The sequence below is a fragment of the Polypterus senegalus genome, chromosome 18 (genome assembly GCF_016835505.1).
Source record: "Polypterus senegalus isolate Bchr_013 chromosome 18, ASM1683550v1, whole genome shotgun sequence".
Classification (NCBI taxonomy): domain Eukaryota; kingdom Metazoa; phylum Chordata; class Cladistia; order Polypteriformes; family Polypteridae; genus Polypterus; species Polypterus senegalus.
In genome coordinates, this window is record NC_053171.1 from 32,275,224 (window position 1) to 32,297,236 (window position 22,013).

The 22,013-nt window shown below is 36.4% G+C and overlaps 1 protein-coding gene across 3 annotated transcripts in view; it reads left to right on the plus strand.

Moving 5' to 3' along the window:
* Positions 1–2,417: 2,417 nt before the first annotated feature.
* The window catches only part of map4k5 (mitogen-activated protein kinase kinase kinase kinase 5), a 173,643-nt gene continuing 154,047 nt past the window's right edge, over positions 2,418–22,013 (plus strand). Inside the window, exons 1-2 of one of the 3 annotated variants that reach the window (XM_039742141.1) lie at positions 2,418–2,732; positions 6,918–7,056. In XM_039742141.1, coding sequence (XP_039598075.1) covers positions 6,949–7,056 — 108 coding nt within the window. In that variant the 5' untranslated portion in view covers positions 2,418–2,732; positions 6,918–6,948. Of the gene's footprint in view, positions 2,733–2,753; positions 3,220–6,917; positions 7,057–22,013 lie in introns of those variants that run through there. The other 2 variants (XM_039742139.1, XM_039742140.1) reach the window with 2 other exon arrangements.

The window sequence follows — 22,013 nt, forward strand, 5'->3', positions numbered from 1 at the left end:
TCCATATTTTCTTTAATAATTATGTAAATTACTCTAGTGGAATGTTAATACGTTAGGATTTTCATTTTCTTTTCTTTGATCAACCAGCTGAATGGAGCCATGGACAGGTATTTATTTTTTATTTGTGCATTGTGGAATTCCTGAGGTGCAGCCTAGTGGTCATCTAAACTAGACTATTGGAATCTGGTGCTAAAATTTTGTTTTCCTTTTGTCACATTATGTTGATATGTACTTTTCTATGTAGATACTACACATTGCTGTTACAGAAAATTACAATATGTATTTTCACTATACTTGCTTTGTAATTGGTTTTAGCTTAGTTTATAAAGTAGAAATGTGCTACATAAATTGAAAATGCTATAATATACAATTATCTATTACCTAACTTGATTAATTCATATTAGGCTCTCTAAATAGACAGGAGCTACAATATATACCCTCAGGTAAATATCTCATAACATTTTAGGAAAGATTCTAGTTAGTCATAGGAGCAAAAATGTGGTGGAGTTGGTGACTCTGAGCCTTATGCAGTCATCACATGCAAAGGATTTCCAACCATAGTACACTTTACTCTGCTTTATCCATCCACTTTAATTTTTTTTAATTTTTAAAATTTTCTCACACTATATGCATACTTGAAATATGTGAGGAGGACTACAAGCAGCTTAGTAATTAAGCACATATAGTAACAGTCAACAGTCTGAATAAATGCAGCACTTTTCATATTTCTGATAGAAATACCGTTTATCAAGATGCCATTAAATTGATTTTAAGACAATACTAGTGTTGCTAATGGCTATTACTGGTTTAAATTCCTTCTTTTCTCAAGACAGTAATAAGACACCTTTATATGAAATCTTCAGCTTCTTTTTCACAAAAAAGCACAATAATTTGACATGTTTCTTCAGAAAACGTTTTGGCCATTTTTGAACACAGAACTGAACTTTGGGAACACCAGTACCTTGCAACGCAAATGAACAGAGTAACAAGTTTTAGCGGTGCTAATGCAATTACAAATGTTTCTCTAATAATCAGTTAGCATTTAAACATATCTAATTAAGGATACGCTTTGAAAGTTGACTATTAGAACACTAAAGTAATTGCTGCTTAAAATGGGGCTTTGCTGTCACATGTGGATAATAAATTAAAAATTATTAGCCATTAGCAACACTAGTAAGGTATTTGTTGTATTTTTAAAATCATCGTAATAGTGTCTTTATAAAAGGCATCAATATCTATTGAAAACATGGAAATTTCTGGGTGCATCCAAACTTTAACTGAACTATGTAGATACAGTATTTCACAACGCTTTTACAGAAAATTACACTATTTTATTCTATGCTGCCCTTGCTTTGTAATTTTATGAAACTTAGTAGAAATGTGCTTCATAATTTGAAAATGCAATATACAGTACAACCATTCATTCACTACCTAAATTGAAGCAGTCAGATCAGGGTCCCTATGAGGACAGAAACTACAATACAGGGTGAGTCAAAATTATGTTAACATTTGAATGGCGGAAACAATTTATTTACAAAACATACTTCATATTTGCAAGATGATTTACAGGAATGTCCCAACCTGTTCGCCATATATGGCACATAAATTGTCCGCATAAATTGCATATAAGTATACACATATCAGTACCATTAGTGTTAACATAATTTTGACTCACCCTGTACAGTATATAAGCTCAGGTAAGTATCTCATAACATGAATGATTCCAATTAGTCAGAGTAACACACCAAACGTTCGGCGAGGTTGGTGGCTCCGAGGTTTATGCAGCTCACTAGCAAATAATTTTCACCATATCTGCTTTATCCATTAACTTCATATAAATTTTAAGTTGGTGCAGAATTTATTCCTACTTAATATTTGTGTGACGGGCCACAAGCAGCTTAGCTATTTTAAGTTTCTAAAGTACATATTTGCACACCTTACATATATTACTCTGTACTTCTGCCTCAGGTGCATAGTTGAATCACATTTTCATTTAATTAAAACACAGAAAGTAAACTTGCCTGTGTTAACACTCACTGAGTAGGCTACACGTGCACATTTTCACTTTATTTTGCCGTTGCCAGACCATGCCTACACTTTGCTGCGTTCATAAGCCGCCTTTCTGTGTGTTAGCGTATAAAGGAGTGGCGTTCAGTTGCAAGTTTTACGGGCAAGTTTCGGCCTATTTGGGCCTCGTCGAAGGGGTGGCAGATGTCTCTCATACTGATTTTGTCCCTCTTGAATTCGGTGAAAACAAAATTGTCTCTGTTCACGGCTTTTCTTGAGTGAGCGTTGTCACGAACCGAGGCGAAGATTATCGCATTCACCAGCAGGTGGTACTGTCTACCGCCTTTTGTGGTCTATAGAGGAGTCTACGCGGCGTCAGCAGCCACGCCCACCTACCGGCGCGGGTCTCCGCTAGCGCCTTCCCAACCGCCTGGGCCGAGCTGTTGCTGGTGGTGAGGCAGCTAGTGTGAAGAGTAGCTCCGCCTCCACCGACAGGATTTGGAGAGCAAGCATTGAATTTAGTCGCCCCCTTTAGTCGCCCGGCAGATCGGGGCGGAGGAAATTACATTATTTTCCTTGCCAGCTATTTTTCACTCTGATTGACGCATAGCAGTCCCGTGCACAGTGACTCTTTGGAGCCAGAGGTGACGATGTGCAGTATGCTTGCTGAGAGCCAGCGGATGTAACCGCCGGCAGGCCCCTAGTGTTTCGCAGTTTTGGATGAGGTAGGAAGATCGCCGGAATCCGGGGAGGGAATTTTACAGCAAAACTGTTGGGGCCGGCGAGGGAGCGGCGTTGGGGCCTCACGTTCCATTGTTTAGGGGCGTGCTAGTGATAACTCACGAGACTAATTAACCTGCACAGTCAAGCGGTGCTGAGCAGGCAGAAAAGAAAGTAATTGACGGGCTGCTTTCAGTATTATTGTTAGAGGCGTGCGTGAGAGAGACAAGTATGGGTGTTATGTCCGGTACACCTGATCTGATCACTGAGCGAATAGTGAAAAATGTATCGCGTGGGTTCATGTAAAACATGTGCGTTTTGGCGGATGTATAAACGGCCCGAAGAGAAGTCCATAGCCTGTTGTGCTCGGCGAGACACCAGTGTCCGTTAAACGGGCACGTCATATCGCACTGGGCCTATTCTTGGAGGTGTCACCAGCTTATGATCCCGTGGCATTAATAGTGACATGCAGCTGACAGTAGCGGCTTTAAGGTACCCCAACATTTCCTCAAAGTGAATTTTTGAAGTTTATTTTGTATATCAGTTTGCATTTTATGAGTGGTGAAGTTGTACTTTTGCATCACATCTTCAGGGTCCTAGGTGAAAACATTGGTCCATTTAATCTCAGGTTGATGATTACATGTTTTCGTTTTTGTGTGGTTCTGTCCAGGTACCTCCCAAAGATGTGTGTGCTCATTAGCCCACAATGAATTTATGTCAATGTACCTTAGGATGAACTGGTGTCCGATGTTGCTGTAATAGGAGCTGGATTAAGTGGGTGGACTCTTATCTTATTCTTATCTATTTATAAACAAAGCAGTGTCACCTATGCAAATGCTTTATCACAGGCAAGAGAGTGTCACTAATTGACTAACTGAATTCAACAATTGCACAACAAAAAACAGTGAATTTTAGGAAAATGCTGCTTGTATATGCTTGAATATACACAATGTGTGCTCTGTCTTTCTCACTGAGAAATTCATTTTCTGTCTATATTTAACTTCCTCATTATGGATCTGCAGAAGAGAAAAGGTAATCTTTAACTCCTTTCAGATGAGAGACAAATGATCTTAGAAACAAATTTTGTTACTACTGACCAAGAAACAAAGGCAAAACATTGTGTTTCTGTTTTTAATGCAATGTATTTACAAGAATATGAAAAAAGTATGCATACATAAACAGTTGTTTGCATACACCGACATGTCTCTGCTACAGTATAATATATCATTCATTGCTACTGGGATATTTTAATAACTTTTTTAAAACTAATGATTATTGGGGCCCTTCAGATAGTAAAAGTTGGCTTAGTTTGATTTTAATTTCTTATTTTCCCCATTAGTATTTATTTAAAAGGTCAGTGCACCCTTTTTGAATAAGTGTAGCACTACATGATCTCCTCCACTGTGTAATTAACATATGACATTTATAGTTATTACACTGATTTTTAACTGATATTCAGCTATACAATATATTCAGATAAATTCGTATTTCTGACGTGAAATATGAGTTTCAAGTATTGGTTCAGATGATAGCCCTAAAGTGTTGCATTTAAACTGGCTCATTATCATTGTGGTGGTTATGGTCAACAAGTTCCTTACCCTTTATTTACAGCATACAGCAGTAGTGTCTTGCAGGCAATGTTTAAAATGTTACAGGACCCTTTGAAACAATAGTAAGAATTGGCTTTTGTGATTGTTTCAAAGCTCCTTGTAGTGAAGCTCCACGTTATGGAATTGATATAAAATGCTTCTTTTAATGCATGATGAACTGTGCTTAGTCCTGTAAGCAAGTGCAGGCCACTGCAAGTCATGTGAAGTGTTGTAAACGTTGATGTTTGTGTGCATTTAGATTGAAGCTATATTGCAGTGTTCAGCTTTAATACCTCAGGCTATAGATTCCTGAATGTACTATTGCACTTAGATGAGCTAAAATGCAAAGTAAAGAATTTGGGAGGGATCTTTTTGACTGGTGGGTGTTTATCTCACTGTACAAGATAAGACGGCTTACTGAGTTGTTTACTTTTTTCTTTAGTTCGGTTCATAAAAGGTTCAAATTTGGAACAAAACTAAGTGGTGCATTTTTCACAGTATGTGTGCTTGTGCTACACAGTACACACAAGATACCAATCATTTTTTAAAATAATTATAAATCAAACAAGTACAGGTACTGTTTTTATACTCCTAAAGATGAAGGTGAATGTAAAGGGTAACTATAAACACAACTGGGTTATTCAGCTACAGCTTCACCAGTGGATTTAAAACCACCACAATGTAAACACATTAATATTAGAATTTTTTGGGTCTTTTATATACAGTACGTACATCATTTTTAAGAAGCAGTGTTTGGCTGTGCTGCTGCTGTTTGTAAGGTGGACATTACAAGTACATGTAAAAGAGATTCAGAGGATACAAAATGACATACCAGAAATGAAATTGTTTGGTTTTATAGTTCAGCACTGATGATTTTTGCAAAGACCTTTTCCTCTCCCTCTGGTAGCATACTAAAATTAATGTGTGTATATAGGAGCCAAAAAACCTCAGGATATTTAGTGCCAGTAACTATGTATTTATTATGTGTCATGTTATGTGTTGGTGCTTTGCTCAGTGGGGAAAGACCCAAATTTTTTTGCAAAGTACATAATTAAAGTAAGATGTATCCTTATATATATAATTTGATACTATCCGTATGTATGGTGTTCACGTCAATACCTCGACTCAATACAAGTTAGAACCATGCAATGGGACTGTGCCTCTGTAGTTAGAACATAATGTGGCAAACGCGGACGCAGTTTTGCATGATTGGCTAAGAATGTTCGAATGCTTCAGTGGCACCACTGGACGGCTGAGTATAATAAGTCTGTGTTGGTTCAAGTAGATAACAGTAAGTTCGGTTGGTTTTTGGAACGTTGGTTTGGTGGGGCATACTTTCCAGGACTAACATCGTCGACTGACTTAAACCCTTCGACAGCTCCGGAACTGTAAGTAATTTAGAACGTATCGCCATTTTCTTGGTAGGTCGAAATCTATCTTTGGGCAGTTCAGTTTTGGCATCCATCCTTCTGACACCTATTGGCAAACTGAATAATAACAGCTGGGTATTAACAACGGTCATTGTTTAAATTTTAGCCAATCTCAGATCTAAAATGTCTACTCCAACATAATTATTACTCCGACTCTGATTAGAGTTGTAAAATACGGTTTGTTTTGAAAATTTGTTTGCCGGAAAAAATCAAATGAGGTGTGCCGAAGAGCTGAGTTCACGTCTCGCAGCCTCATTTAAACAGGAAGCTCTTTATGACATCAGCCGAAAAGGTCTATTTTAAGCACAAACCAGTGCCATGATAACAAAATCATTTCAATGACTTAAAAAAAAACAAATAATTCTTTGCAGAGAAAGTATGGATTTCACAAACATAGAATTTGTAGCCCGATTCGATCGGGCTCCCAGTCACTAGTATATTATATATGTTTGTGCATGTTTCTTTGCCAGGGCATATGAGATTTTTACGACTGCTTCAGACTTGAGCTGAAACCTAATTTCTAACCTTCACCAACCATAATGAAATTCATAAGTAGTTTCTCAGTGTAACTTGTATGGTGTCAGCACAGATACGTGGGAAACAAAAACGACTTTCTAGCTGTTCTTGGAGCCGTGACTTCAAACAATAAGGGCCAATATGTGCCCCAAAGTTTTAACTCAGCACAATAATCTATATTTTATTTTCCTATTGCTCTATTGTGCCAATTTGGCCATAATAATCGGTCCAGCATAGTCTGCAGAAGCATCCCTCTCCTCAGGGACACTTAAAAAGACCGTTGCACCATTATAATCCACTCAAAACTTTCTCAAAATTTCTTTCATTCTATATTAACTTAAATGTATTTTGCGGAGTTTGAAGTTCCTGAACTTTTTTCATGATTCTTTTACATAGAAACAAACTCCTTATTGTTCACTCATCACTAGACTAGTCCTGGCCTACCACTGTGTATTTGCTGTTTGTCATTTTCCTGTTTATATCCATTTTTTTAAGCTCCAATGTCAGTATAAGTCTGTGCATCAGGAAAACAAGATATCAAGTTGTAGGAAAGATGAATAAGCATCTTATAAACCTCCAAGTGTTTGCTTTGTAACAGTATAAGAAAGTTATTTTGTCTGAACACTTAAGTGTTCCTTCTTTTCTTTTCATGCAGCAAAAAATAACGGAGTGAGAGACTAAATTCAATGGAAGGCTTTTCCTTCCCTAGTGGAGAGATTCAAAGGAAAAACCCTCAGAATGACTTTGAGCTCATTCAGAGAGTGGGAAGTGGCACCTATGGAGACGTGTACAAGGTAAGTAGTTGGACATGTTTGTTCTTCCACAGTTTCAGCTCCCCTTTGCAGATGCTCAGAATTTCTGTTGCAAATACAGTAGTTTGGAATTATTGGAATGTAATTCATTTGTACTCACACCAAAAAAGGTAAAACTGTATTTAATAGTGTACAAATAGAACAGATAGATTGGAAGGTACCTAATCATGGTTGCAGAAATGTGAAATGAATTATGTCAGGACATATAAATGGCCTAATTCAGTTGACTTGTAAAAAGTATGAAAACTAAAATTATGTGCATTACTTGCTATATTTAGTAAAGCTGTACTGTCATAAGTTGCTTTCCATAATTTCTCTCTAGTAGTTTTAACTTGTGGTGTTTTATATAAATTGATGTATATGTGTGACATGCCACAATAAGGAAAGTCAATATAAATTATTTTCTATATGTTTCTTATACTGGGTCTGTGCAGGACAGTGATTAATTTATGGCTTCTGTATATTTAGGTACATGTGCATAGCTAAGGAAGTGTTTACTTGCTGATGTGATTGTGCTAAAATGTGCATAATGTATCTATGAAAACATAATTAATAACCAAGTTCAGTATTGTCATGCAAGGTGTAAGCAACAGAATAACAGAATTATATAATGTAAACATACTGTATGCTTTAGCACTGCTGTAAGTAGTACTGTAGTAACAAATATTAGCATACAGGGGTTTTCTTAGATAATTGTCTTTTAAAATTAACAATTTAGAATCCTTATTATATGATTATCTGTTTTTGATGTGCTTTGTTGTTTATCTTTGGCTCCAAAAACATTAATTTCCCCACTGATGAAAAAAATAGTGGCATTGTTGCAGTCCCACCGGAAGCTGTTGAAAGTTTAACAATATATACGCAGATTCATGGTGGATTAGTGAAGTAGAATTGGTAGACACCACTTATTAAGCATTGAACTTGTTAGTACGTAATAGGTTTTCACAGTCCAAGTTCAATATTAGTCACTAATGACCTGTAAATGAATAGGCAGGTTGTTTATTTTGTAATAATGAAGAAAGTTATTGGAATTATTGTGAATTCGAGCAATTGTTTCTATTCTGAAGCTGAAATACTAAAGTTTAAGTTTAACTACACAGGGCTTTTTAAGTGCATTTTCATCAAAGTGGTTATGCACTGTTGGTAGCTCTGCCTCATCATTTTTATTTATGTATTTGACATACTGAAACTCAATAGATTTATGCAAGTGTGAACAAAGCCAGAAAATGTCTAGCTAAGCAAAATATAATAATGAGTATGGAAGACTCACTGAAATTCATTTGATGAACAAATCCTAAAAGATTATAGGAATGATATGTCAGAGTCTAAAATGGGTTTAATTTTGGAGGTTTGATTTCAAAGGTGAACTAATTAAAGTGTCAGGAAATGGAAAATAAAGCTGCTCCTCTTTGGAATTTACTGATTCAGTGTATTTTTGTTTTTCAAGTATAATGCAAAAATGCAAATAGAGTTCCAAATCTTTAGTAATATACCATATTAGAGCTGAACTCATTTCACATTATTGGTAATGCCCATAAAAAAAAAAAAAAAATCAATGGCATTTCTGTTGTCGATTTTTCATGTGCATTTTCAATGGGGAACTAATCTTTTTAAGTGTGCACCCATTTGCCTTTTTAATACGTATTGGCTTGCTCTGAAATGCTCCCACATTGTTAGAACCTCTCAGGATTTTCAAATGCATACATACATACATACTGTACATATGTACATACAATGTTCTGTAAACTAATAAGTAGATGAAACACTTGCTATCACAGTTCATTGTTTCTGAAGTCATTTCTTACTTAGAGGAATCAAGGGATGTCTCAAGGAGAGAATACTACCAACAGATAGTGCTGCTTCAATTATTTTGACCGAAAATGTGATATTCAGTATATCTCATTATGTGCTCAAAACACCTTAACGACAAAAAGATCAACACCATATAGAAAATTTATTTCCCCAAAAACCTCACAGTTTCATAAATAGCTGTGCCTCAAAGAAACACCTCAAATTAAATGTTTTTTTTTTCTAGTCATTTTTGTTTTTATATCTCCTCTTCATGTTGAAGTTTGAGTTACCATTGTAGGTAATGCGTTGAACACCTTGCTGCCATCTGTGTCTGTCAGTAAGTAAACACTCTATCTTCTCTCTGTCTCTCTGGCTGTCTCTCTATTATAAAAAAAAATCCTGGGACAGAAAGACTAGGGAGACGAGATGTGATCTTCACATGAAGAAGATCACTGCAGACACTTAAAGGACCCGCAAGACGAAAGAAATTGGCCATGAAGTGTCTCGCTGTGACCTTAAACATGAGACTTTGTGCCAAGAGATCGACCCAGGACCGTATAGAGAATATCTAGGTGCAAGAATAATCTAGGTGCAAATTTAGAAAATAAGATAATCAGCCCAGAACAAGTGGAATTGAAAAAAAAAGCAGGTCCAATTGGGCTCAGAATTAAAAGACAAAGAGTAAAAGACAAAGTAAAACTTCATAAAGATGTTCAAAAACGTTGGCACGAGACACATGCAGAGCAGGTTAAAGAATATGAAAGCAGGAAAATTAGAAAGTAAAAGAAAATAAAGATCGCAGTGGCACAAACAAAAGGAAATTATTTCTCAAAAAAAGGGAAAAAAAAATCACCACAGACCAGGTGTCATTGGGGGGAAAAAAAAGTAGGACAAAGCGAGGTCAGAAATAGAAGTCAAAGAGTAGAAAACAAAAGTAAAACGTCATAAAGAGGTTAAAAAACAAGGGGGCCAAACACATGCAGAGCAGGCTAGAGATAATGAAAAAATGAAATTCAAAAGACACACAAAAAAAAAAAAACATAGGAGCAAAACACATGCAGAGCAAGATACAGACTATTAATGCAGAAAAAAACGTAAGTGTCAAAACAAAGAAAGTAAACATCACATTAGTTCAAATAAAGAGAAAGTATTAGGCGGAGAAATAACAAAAAGGCAAACAGAGATCGAATATATCGGCATAGATGATATGTCAGAAGTATGTAAATATTGTAAGGCTTTGAAGTTTAAGTCAGAGAATTTCAAAAACGTTTACCTCACATGCATTTATTCGTTACTTTGCAAAAAAAAATTATTAACTGCTGATGATGTAGATCGTTTTGTCTGTGCTGAAATTCCAAACGGAGAAACCTGTCCTGAATTATGATACAAAGTCATTAAACACATGTCTCATGGACCTCATTTAAAAGATTCAGTATGTTGGGACTTGAAAGATTCCAAATATTGTTTTTAACAAAATTCAGAAATAAAAGTGAAACTAATGAAATAGCAACAATTCAAAGAAAAAAAAAATCTTAAAAGTGTGTATCCGGAAAACCAAACACGGGGGTTGGCGAGCGAAACCCCCCAGTTTTATTAAAGGAAAAGCAAAGCTGTCACTTCATTACCATACCAATTACAGATGATATCATATATTGTTTTGATTTGCTGTTGTATGATTTTTCATGATTTGTAATGGTTCCAAATGATGTATTTGCATATATGAGATTTTGCGGGTTTACAATTCGTAGATCCACCTATTCGCTGGTTTGTCATCCAAAATTAAATGGTAATTATTTTGCAGGTTTTTGCAACCTACTCTGGAAAACAAAAGAAAAAACATAGTCTGCAAAAATGAAATTTAAAGAAAACTAAAATGGTATAGTACGTCATAAATGCATAAATATATGTGTTAATCATTTTATTGTTTATTGCTTCACAATGCTTATTCCCATTTGAATAAAGCTGGCAGCATTTTGAGGATTATGTTTCTTGATTCCTCCAGTACCTTTCATACCATCCAGCCATCCTTATTAAAGTTTAAGCTCAGAGATATACAGGTGAATGAGCCTATGGTGTTCTGGATAATGGACTATCTGTTAAGTAGACTGCAGTTTATGAGATTCAAGGAGTGCATCTCTGATTTGGATGTGAGCAACACTGGAGCACCACATAGAACAATCCTGTCTGCTTTTCTTTTCATTCTGTATACATCAGCCTATAAATATAACACCAGATCTCGTCACTTACAGAAATTCTAAGATGATTCTGTACTAACTGTGTGCATTGAGAACGAGACAGAGTATAGGATTTAGGAGGAGAACTTTGTTTCTTGGTGTAGAAAGAATTGTCTGCAACTTAATATCAGGAAAACCAAAGAATTGGCTATTGAGTCATGCCACACCAAACAGCCTATATTCCCTTTCTTGGGGTTCCACATTAACAACAAACTGAACTGATCTTATAACACAGAGTAACTCTAAGAAAGAGCAGAGCAAACTATCTTCTTAGGAGACTGCAATCCTTTAATGCAGGTAGTGGCATCCTGTATATCTTCTATAACCTTGTGATGGCCGTTGTGATTTTGTACACTGTGGTGTGCTGTGCTAATAACGTTGCATGAAGAATCCGCAAACGTTTTAAATAGGCAGGCTTAGTTGTGGGATGCACACATGGCCAGCTGGAGGTGGTAGTGAAGGAGAAAGTTTAAAAAAAAAAAAACTGCTGACCATTCTGAAAAATTCTGCACATCCTCTCCATGATGTGCGAACACTGAGTACATTTAGCCAACAAATTATTAGATAAAAGAGTATGTGAAAATGCTGCTTGGGCTTATTTATACCACCATTTATACTGCTTTATAATGTCTCACTTTAACTGCTCCTTTTATCTTTAGCAATGTCAGAAATTTTTCTTTCTTTTTACTTTCTCGTATACATAGTATAGAGAAAATGTAGGATTTGTGAATTTTGTTAAATCTTGATGTTTTAGAAAATACCATTTTTGAAATTATGTCTATCTTTGTGTCAATGTGTAAACACAATAACTCAAAAACGCTTTTACCTAGGTCAATGAGATTTTGTACACCTGATTTATATCAAAAATAAGGAATCCTATCAATTTTTCGGCCACTTTAGCAAATGTTCAAGTAAACTATGGTTATAATTACAGATAGTTCAAGTTTTGTATAGATATTGGGACAGATAGGAGGCGCTATCTCTCCCTTGAACCCCTGTCCAAGACTCCAGACACCAGATAAAAGTCCACAAGTTGACTTTATTTATCTTCCACAGTGCACAAAGCACCCTCTTCTCCACTATACTCGTATAAATCAATAATCGCAAATACAAATACAATCTTCCTCTCCCAGACGCGTTGCCACCCTTCCATCCAGCTCAGCTTGCCATCTGGGAGTTCCCACAGTCCTTTTATAAATCCTGACCCAGAAGTGTTCCCAATCCCCAGTCCATGGGATTCTTTATCACTTCAGGGTCAGGTACAAGTCCTTTTCTTTACCCTGGAAGCACGTCACTTCTGTTGTTGCTCTTCCTATGACGCACTTCCGGGTTATAGGGCACAAATGATTCTTCGGTCCTCCCAGCAGCTCCCTCTTGCGGCCCCTGTGGTATCCAGCAGGGTCGTGTATAAAAACTACATAGTCCATGATTCCCTGCTGGTCTTCGGGGCACCTCCATACTGCAGGGAGGGCTCCATCTGGTGGCCTGGGGGTATTGGCCAGGATGACAAGCTGGCCATATACCACAATATTTATATTGATAAAAAGCAAACATATATTAATTTTTTGAAAAATTACTCGACCAGAAGTAGTATTTTATTTAAACAACCATCCTAATTTTTTTGTGTCATGGAAATATAAATTTGTACATGAAATTAAAAATTGTGTTCAATATAACACATATTCTTTCAATAACTATTTATTGTAATTTATGCTAGAAGGCTTTGCCCCCTGCTCGCTTCACTTGCCAACCCAACCTCCCTGCGCTACGCGCCAGCCACTTCGCATCTCTGCCGCTCATGTATGTGGATTTCACTTGCACCAAACAACAAATCTTTTAATTCTCGCAGATACGCCTCTTCATTGGGAAGAAACGCTACTTTTCCCTGATGGCAACACGAATTAGGCGATCTACAAGTCTCCGACTTAAAGTTTAAATCCGAACAATATATTCGTTCTCTTTTTGCTGTTCTGTTATTTCACCGAGTGATAATTTCTGTTTGTTTGCACTAATGCGATCTTTACTATCATTTTTCTGAGACTTTAAAATTTTAGTACTTTCATTATCTCTAACCTTCTCTTCATTCTTTATGATGTTCTATTTTGTCAGCTACTCTTTGTCTTTTATTTCCGGCCCGGGCATGGTTAAATCTCTTGCCATAAAGTCTTGTCTCCAGGGACGTGAAAGTATCTCTCTGAAAAAGTCACGTCTTGTCCCGAGATTTTTTTATGATATAATAGAGAGACATCATCAGTTTAACAATAACATGTAAACATTGAACATGCCATGTAAATATAAAGATGTAATGGGGAAAAATATGCTGCTATGTCCCCATCGAGTTCCTGGTAACACATTTAATTTTATGACTTTTTTGTTATTTCTGCCATCATTATCTTAATTTAATATAGGTAAATGCAGTCTTACCTATAGCAATTTATTGTAACAAATATAATACTAACACTTTTTCTATGTTTTTTGGTGACTATAACTTGTTTTACTTTGTACATAATCTAGGTAATGCATATGTACTCATAAAAAATTCCACTACCATTTTCCACCTCCCTAAGTGTGAAAATATAATTTAAATATAAAGTTTGACTATAAATAAAGATAAATGATTGTGTATCGATATTATTATTATTATTATTTATGATGAGAAACAAAGACATGTATAATATTTGAGAAATATTGCACAACTGGAAGTGGTTCTGATAACCATTTCCTCTATCTCGGTATACAAGACCTTCTGTAAAATGATGGATTTCTCCCTTGGGACAAATAGAGTAGACAGATACACTGAGCTTTATCTATTCAATCATAACAGATTCACCAGGACAACATCTCTCTATTATAAAAACAAAAATCCTGTTAGGGAGATGAGATGTGATCTTCTCGGAAGACAATTTGACGTCCCGCAACAAACAAAGGCGGTGAGACAACATTTAAAACAAGTTCACAGACATCTAACCTAGCAGTTGTTGGAATGCTTTTGGAGGACACATTTCATGTGCTCCCAGCTCTTAAAACAACGACAAGCAACAACCAGAACATGTAGCTTGCCAGTAGCAGCAAGCCAGCAGATGATCCGACTGCTACTCCTTAACATGCGTTCAGCCAAACCATCCCCCACCCTTTACAACGCGAGCGGCAGAGACGCGAAGTGACAAAAGGACAGCTGCTGTACAGGCTTTTAAATGATCGATGTTCAGGGCGACAAGCAGAATACGCAGCTCAACAAGCCAGCAGATGATCAAACTACTTCTCCTTAGCATGCCCCCCCTTCACAACGCGAGCAGCATTATACGTCCTGCGAGAAAGAGATTTAACCACGCCCGGGGCCAGAAATAAAGGACAAGTACAGTATTGTTTTAACAAAAATTTTAAAGTAAAAGTGTAAATAATGCACATGTAACAATTCCCATGAAAATAACAATCTCTTTAAATTGTATATCTGGTAAACCAAACCCCGGGGTGAGCTTTATAAATGTTAATGCAAAATGAATGTGGTACATGGTGAATATCCATTATTGTAATTATGAAGCTTAATTCACCTGCCAATCAGAAATACAAACTGAAAATGAAAATAATATGGATAATAATATAGTTGACCCCATAACTGATAAACACAAGAGAAAAACACACAAGCTGATTTTTTTTCCCCCTCTGCGTGTGATGTTTCATTATAGAGCAAAGACAATGTGAAATGGAGGGATGAGGGCTTATTCTGCGCAGAAGTGTCACATTTGGTGTGAATTAATGTCTAGTGTAGTTATCTGACCACTGACAAAGTAAGAGCATTTTAGGGAGCAGGTTAAGTAGGAGAAAGTGTGTTTTGCAATATGGTAAGTTACTGCAGCTGTTTTCTCCTTTCACCTGCTCATACAGTATGCTACAAAACAGCAAACATTTTATGGGACTTTTCTTAGCAGAGACAATTTTGTTTTGAAGTCAGAAGTGCACATTACAGGCACTACATGTTCCTGGATGGTCTCTTCATAGCAGTAACATGTTTTATCTTTTGATATTATACTTTTAGAGTTGTCATCCCTGGTAAACCAAAAAAATGACAAACGGTGGAAATAACTCTACCTGTTCTAAACACTTCCTCTTCTGATCCTTGCTCAATTTTATTCTCATGTTAATCACCACCAGGTAATATGGACAATGTCAATATAGTCAAGCTTAGAAAAAGCACTGGATGTTTTGCTGATTTTACTCTTCAGAAGGAAAATAATGTAAAAGTGCTGAAAATCATAATACTGACTTTTACATATTGACTATTCTTAAATATTGATTTTATTTGAATATACTTATACATTAAGTATAGTAGTTATGAAATAAACCATGCACACCTTAATTATGTACACTACCTGTCAAAAGTTTTAGAACACCTTTGTTTTTCCAGTTTTTCTTCAAATGTAATCGGCTGAAATGCAATTAATGACCTAAAATGGTGAAAGGGTAGTCAGTAAACTAGCAGAGGCTTAAATTCAAAGTTTAGGTTAGCAAAAACTAAAAAAAGGTCAATAACAGAATATTACAAATGGGCCTTCTTCAGGGAACAGCTGAAAGATTACAATCTACAGATGTTCTGCAGCAATTAAAGTAAATTAAGCCTTGCAAGTTGAAGCAAACAATTTGCACAGGTGTCCCAACTTCTTTTGATTGCTTCAAAACCCTCTGTCTGTCTTAAAGCAGAGTTGGAACAGACGCAGACACAGTCATTAAACTGGGTAACTTGCTGCCCGACATCATATGGTTTTATACCTTGCCATTTGAAAGCAGTTTTGAACCAGAATCGAATTGTTAAAAATCCTTTTCATAACATTGCCAATCACAAACTTTGGGGGTTGTATCCTGTGATCATTTGTCCCATTGGCGCAGCTCAATGAAAAAAAATTACATTCATTCCAAATGCCAGCCTAGTTTGTCTTTTAATAACTATACATTAAGAATGATGAAAAATGACAGCTATATGTAAGATTTCCAATTGTTTGCTTTAATGACTTTAAAATGGCCTAGTTTTTTATTTTTTTCATTTTTCATTTTTATAACTATTTAATTTAATAATGTTTCTTTGTATCAGTATACTGCTGCTGGATTATGTGAATTTCCCCTTGGGATTAATAAAGTATCTATCTATCTATTTATCTATTTTTTATTAATCACAATTTTCAGCTAAGCTGATTATTTGGTTGAATGCAAGAACAATTAATCATAAAAATATTCATTACTTGCAAAACTAATGAATTTACATGTGAAAAAGCAGTAAGTACATCCTAAGATTTGATCTTTCTTTTAACAGTATCTTTAGATTAAGCTGATATAATTAAATAAAATGAAAATTTGAGTTTGCAATAATTTCTGAAATGAAAAATGAACAGATGCCATTTCTGTCTTTGGAAAAATATGTACACCCTTGGCTGTAATAGCTGGCATTGCCGCCTTTGGCTGAAACCACCATGAGTTGGCATTTCCTACAACTGTCTAGCAGTCTCTGACATCGAATGGCAGAAAGTTTTTTTTCCCACTCCTCCATGCATAATTCTTTAAAATATTTGAATGTTTAAGGGGTCATATGTGTACAAAGCCCATTTAAAATTCCCACACAGCATCTCAATGGGATGCAGATCCGGGCTTTGACATGGCCATTCCAGGGGTCTTAGTTATAAAACTTTTCATGGATTTGAGTGTGAAGTTAAGCATGTGCCAAAAAACAGGAAAATACTTATGCCAGAAAAAATCAAATTTATAAAACATGGTGTACGCACATCTCTATGCAGTTCACCAGTTCGAAATCACAAACATACTATTAATATTATGCTAATTAACCTTGTCCATATACAGTCGCAATGCTGCAGACCTTCACTGGTTGGTAGTGCAGCCTGCCACCTGGAAAAATAGTAGTAAGCATCTATAACCTTTTCTGAAGGCATCTGAGTGCTCTTTTGATCTAGGTCTGGTGATAACACAAACTTAAACAAAAGAGAACCAAACTAAATGTCTGAGGTTTAAATAAGACAAGTTCCTCCAAGATCCTCTGTTAAGATGTTCTAATCATATACACCTAATTCTAATGTTAGATATTTGAGTCAGTTATAAATGTAAGTGGTGTATTTTTTCACATGTAAAATTTGCACTTATGTTTATTTAAATTATACAGTGGTGGACTAAAAAAGTAAATGGAGTAATGTTTATTATTTGTTAAATGTGTTAAAAAGAAACCATTTTATGGGGTGTACTTACTTTTTCATAAGACAGTATAATATGTCAATCCTATATAGTAATTTTATCATTTATTTTCAAAATGTTTACTATTCAGGCTGTTTCAGCTATGAGTCCTATTGATGCAGCATTTTCATTAAATCTCTGCCCAACTACAACAGTACTACCTCAAGAATGTAAATAAACTGCTGCAATGCAACTTGTTATGTAGTGATTATTTTGATTCTAATTTTTGCGAAGTGTTTTGCTTATTGTTTTTTAAATGCAAATATCTATTTATAAATATGTATGTATGTATCATATACACACACAATATTTTGCGACCTATGGATGGTGCTATAACGTGCTAATCTGACACAGACAGACACTAGAGGCACAAGTACCAAAAGCACATGATTTATTTATTTACAGTGTCCCCAAAAACCCAAACACACACTTTACTTTTCTTCTTCTTTATCTCTCACTCTTTCTTTCTTTTCTCTCTTTGTCCTCCTCCTCCCAACTCTGGCTTTCCGAGTAGTGCCTGCTGACCTCTTATATAAGGCACCAGGAAGTGTGCCAGACATTTGATGACCTATTTCCGGCAGCACTTCCGGCTGTGGTGGCAGAGCTGTTCCCCAGGGCTCAGCTGCAGCACCCCTGGATCCTAACAGGGCTGTATGCAACTCCAACTCCCATGAAGCCCTGCAGGAGTCAGAGGCACCACTTCAACGCGTTCCAGGGGAGGTAATACTCTGACCACACTTGCCCTGGTCCTTCCAGTGTGGAGGTGTCCCAGCCGGGCAAGGACCCCAGCCGTCTACGATATATATATATATATATATATATCTATCCCTCTCTCTCTCTCTCTCTCTCTCTCTCTCTCTCTCTCTATATATATATATATATATATATATATATATATATATATATATATATATATATATATATATATATATATATATATATATATATATATATATATATATATATATATATCTATCTATATATATAGATATATTTCTCGCTTTCAGATGCTGTCAGACAGATATGAAAGACATTTGACTTGAATCCTTGTTTACCTTTTTTGTGACATTAGAGGGTCAGCTCAAGTTGGGAGACAAAGTCAGAGAGGTGAGATTGCGTTGGTTTGGACATGTGCAGAGGAGAGATGCTGGGTATATTGGGAGAAGGATGTTAAGGATAGAGTTTCCAGGGAAAAGAGGAAGGTCTAAGAGAAGTTTTATGGATTTAGTGCGAGAGGACATGCTGGAGATGGGTGTGACAGAGCAAGATGTAGAGGACAGGAAGATATGGAACAAGATGATCCACTATGGCAACCCCTAACAGGAGCAGCCGAAAGAAGAATTGTTGATACTTTTATTTGAAAACCATTTAATAGTTTTTTTCACCATTTATTTAAATGATCATTTTAAAAATATAACCTCACAAATGCCAACATCAGTTCAAGGATGATATTTATTGACCTTTGGTATGAGGATGATTGTGCTCTTTTATTCCCAAACCCCTAAAGGACTGTACTTTATTCTGGGTGTTTCACCCTGAGGCACCTTTTGAGTTTTCCTAAATATTGAAGAAAAGTAATGTCCACAGTCATGATGCCCTAAGCAGTTGCCATCTATGGCGAAACGCTGGAAGATATTTATCACCTTCAAATCCATTCTTTAAGAACTGAGACCTTAAGCAGGAAATCAAGGTAGTTGTCTATAAGGCCTTATACTTTACTACTCTCCTGTATGATAGAGAGACCTGGGTTGTGTGTTTCTTTGAGATGTGAGTCCTCTCTAGACGTTCTACCAATGCTACCTCAGTAACCTCCATAAGATAAATGCAACAATTCTAGTGTCAACACTAAGGCAGAGGTGACCAGCATCAAAGAACTGATCTTGCAGAACTCACTCGGGTAAACTGGCCAATATGTCAGAATGCCCTCTTGCATCTCCCCAGACAAGTTCAATTTGTCCAGCTGAGTCAAGGGCAGAGAAGCCAGACAGCCAAAGAATGAGATTCAAAGACAGCCCAGTGATGAGTGATCCATGGCATTGGGAAATTTTTAATTAAACAATTGCACCCTAGAATGTGCAGGCTCGGAATAGAGAGTGGGTGAGTGGGCGTGCTCCGCTCCAGGGATGGTTGTGGTCCCTGGCTGATAGATATGTGAATGAGAGCGTCGGTCAGGTGCGTCATTCTTGCTGAGGAGGGAGCAGCGGCACACCCCTTCACCTGATCAAGGCAATAAAAGAAGCCTGCAAGTCAGAGATGGGGAAAGGAAAAGAACAGTGAAGAAAAAGATGGAAATTTGAAAGATGGAGACGAGGGCATGAACTGGAGAGAGCCAGCACTCAGGGGCTGAAGAGGATTGCTCTGGCTGAGTGTGTTTAGGGACATGGAGCAACCTGTTGATCAAGTGACTGTATACGTAAGACCAAGCAGGAGCCAGAAGGGAACCTTGGCATGGCCCTTTGCCTGAGCCAGGGAGAGCAGCAGGGACCCAAGCCTAGAAGAAAAGGTTGACTGTGCCTGTTGGCAGGACGTCTCCTCTGTCTGCAGGATCCCATATGGGCTAGGCATAGAGTAGATGTTGGTCTTAGTAACAAAACACCAGTGACTGAGATTTTAGTATAGTTTCCTGCCTTGGGATTTTAACCTCATTTTAACAAATTATTTATGGATTAAGTTTTAATTTGCACACAGACACTGTTTAAATCGATTATTTATTCTGGGTGGAGCACTGCACTTTTGAACACTGTCTTTTGTTGGATTTTAATAAAAGTACTTAAAACACTTTTTGCACCTACCCCTTGATGCATGTGCGAGTCCTCATTTGCCCGGATCATCTTGGTTATGACTATTGATCGTTTGGGTTCAAGAGGCTACCAAATGAAACAGAGCATGAAGCCAACTTGGACCATCATGAGCCCACAACGTACGTTTCAAAGGCCAGATAAACATTACAAGCTAGAAGACCCTAGTCATGGAATACTGCTAATGACAGCACACGGTTCGTCAAATCACAGCTTCCTCTGAAAGTGTATATTAGTGGAAAGAACTAATGAAGCTTTTTCCACATGGGACATTTTACTCTACTTTCTAATGATCTGGCAGCCATACAGTACAGATAAAATGCTGTAAACATTTTCATTTCCAGACAATACTGAAGACTACTGAAATTTTACAAGACACAATTTTAAAAAAGGCAACCACTGCATCCACAAACTTGTTTTCCAATGAGACTGCCAAAGCACAGGTTTACCATTGTAATGGAACAGTTCTCATGATGTAAATTCTCTGTACTGAAACACTACTGGGAGTAGCAAGCCAATCCATGTGTATGAAAAAGAATGATCGAAACATTGATGCAACTATGACTGATACTGATTCAGAAATAGGGGTAGATTGCAGCAAGGAGAAACTATATAGCAGTAGATCAGACATTGCTCTCACCTGTAGTCCTCTAGCACTGTGAAGAGAGAGAGCTGCCATATTCCCAGTGCTTGCCTTTCTGGTCAAAATATGTGTCTGTCCCTATTACCCAGTGAGTGCATGTTTTTTTTTTTTAACTGCAAGGGATATTATCATAGTGAAGAGGTCTCAACTTCACACAAAGTGTTGACATTCTTATTTTTCTTGGAAGGAAATCTAATACTGTATACGTTCTTTACAGATTCAGTCAGGACTCACCGCTAACAGTCAAGGCATTCAAGCAGGAAATAAAAGGACAGCTGTTGTTGAAGCAGTGTTTTGATGTTAGCTCAGAAAACAAAAAAATACTTTAAAATTTGGATGTATATATAATTTTATATTATAGCTTTATAGGGTCATTATTATCATGTGCACAGAGTACAGTGAAATTCACACATGTTTTACTAATAAACATGCAACACGTTTTACGTTACTTAACAGAAAATATTTTATGTTAATATTCAGGATTATTTTATTTTATTTTACTGAAAATTCAAAAGTTTACAAAAACATAAAAATGTGTGCATTGAATTGAATTTATTTTTCAATGTTCACTGATACTGAACATGCAGTATGTTTCTTTTATAAAAATTTCATATTGTTGGAAAATTATATTGTGATCCCTGACCTGCAATATGAATTATATTGTGGAATAAGTGTATTGTCTAATGCCTAATAAATAAAATTCATATTTTTATTACACTTTAAATTACCTATTCCAAAAAATCAAAATAGAAACTGAAAATTTTAAATGGTTTGCTCATTTGTGTACTGTTAAATATTAATTTTAAATGCATTCATTTTTTGTGTACTAACCTCATTTAACACAGATAGTTTGTGGAAGTTAACAAATTATCAAATATTGAATATTTCCAGGGTGTAGAATAGGCTAGCCCTGTGCTTGATGTGGTATTTCATAGGGAGGAAAACATTTGTAGAAGAGTGGGATATACTGTTATATAAACTGAAACCTGAAAATGTCTTCACAGCACTAAACGCTGCCTTACATTTGCAGCTCTTAAATTCAACTTGATTTACCGAGTTATATTTTTGAGTGTACTACCTGTAAGTAGGAGCATGCATGTACAGTGAAATGCAAAAGTTTTGCACCCTTGCTTAAAATGTCTGTTACTGTGAATAGTTAAATGAACAGAAGATGAACCAATCACCAAAAGGCATATGGTTAAAGATGACACATTTCTTTAATATTTTAAGCAAGATTACATT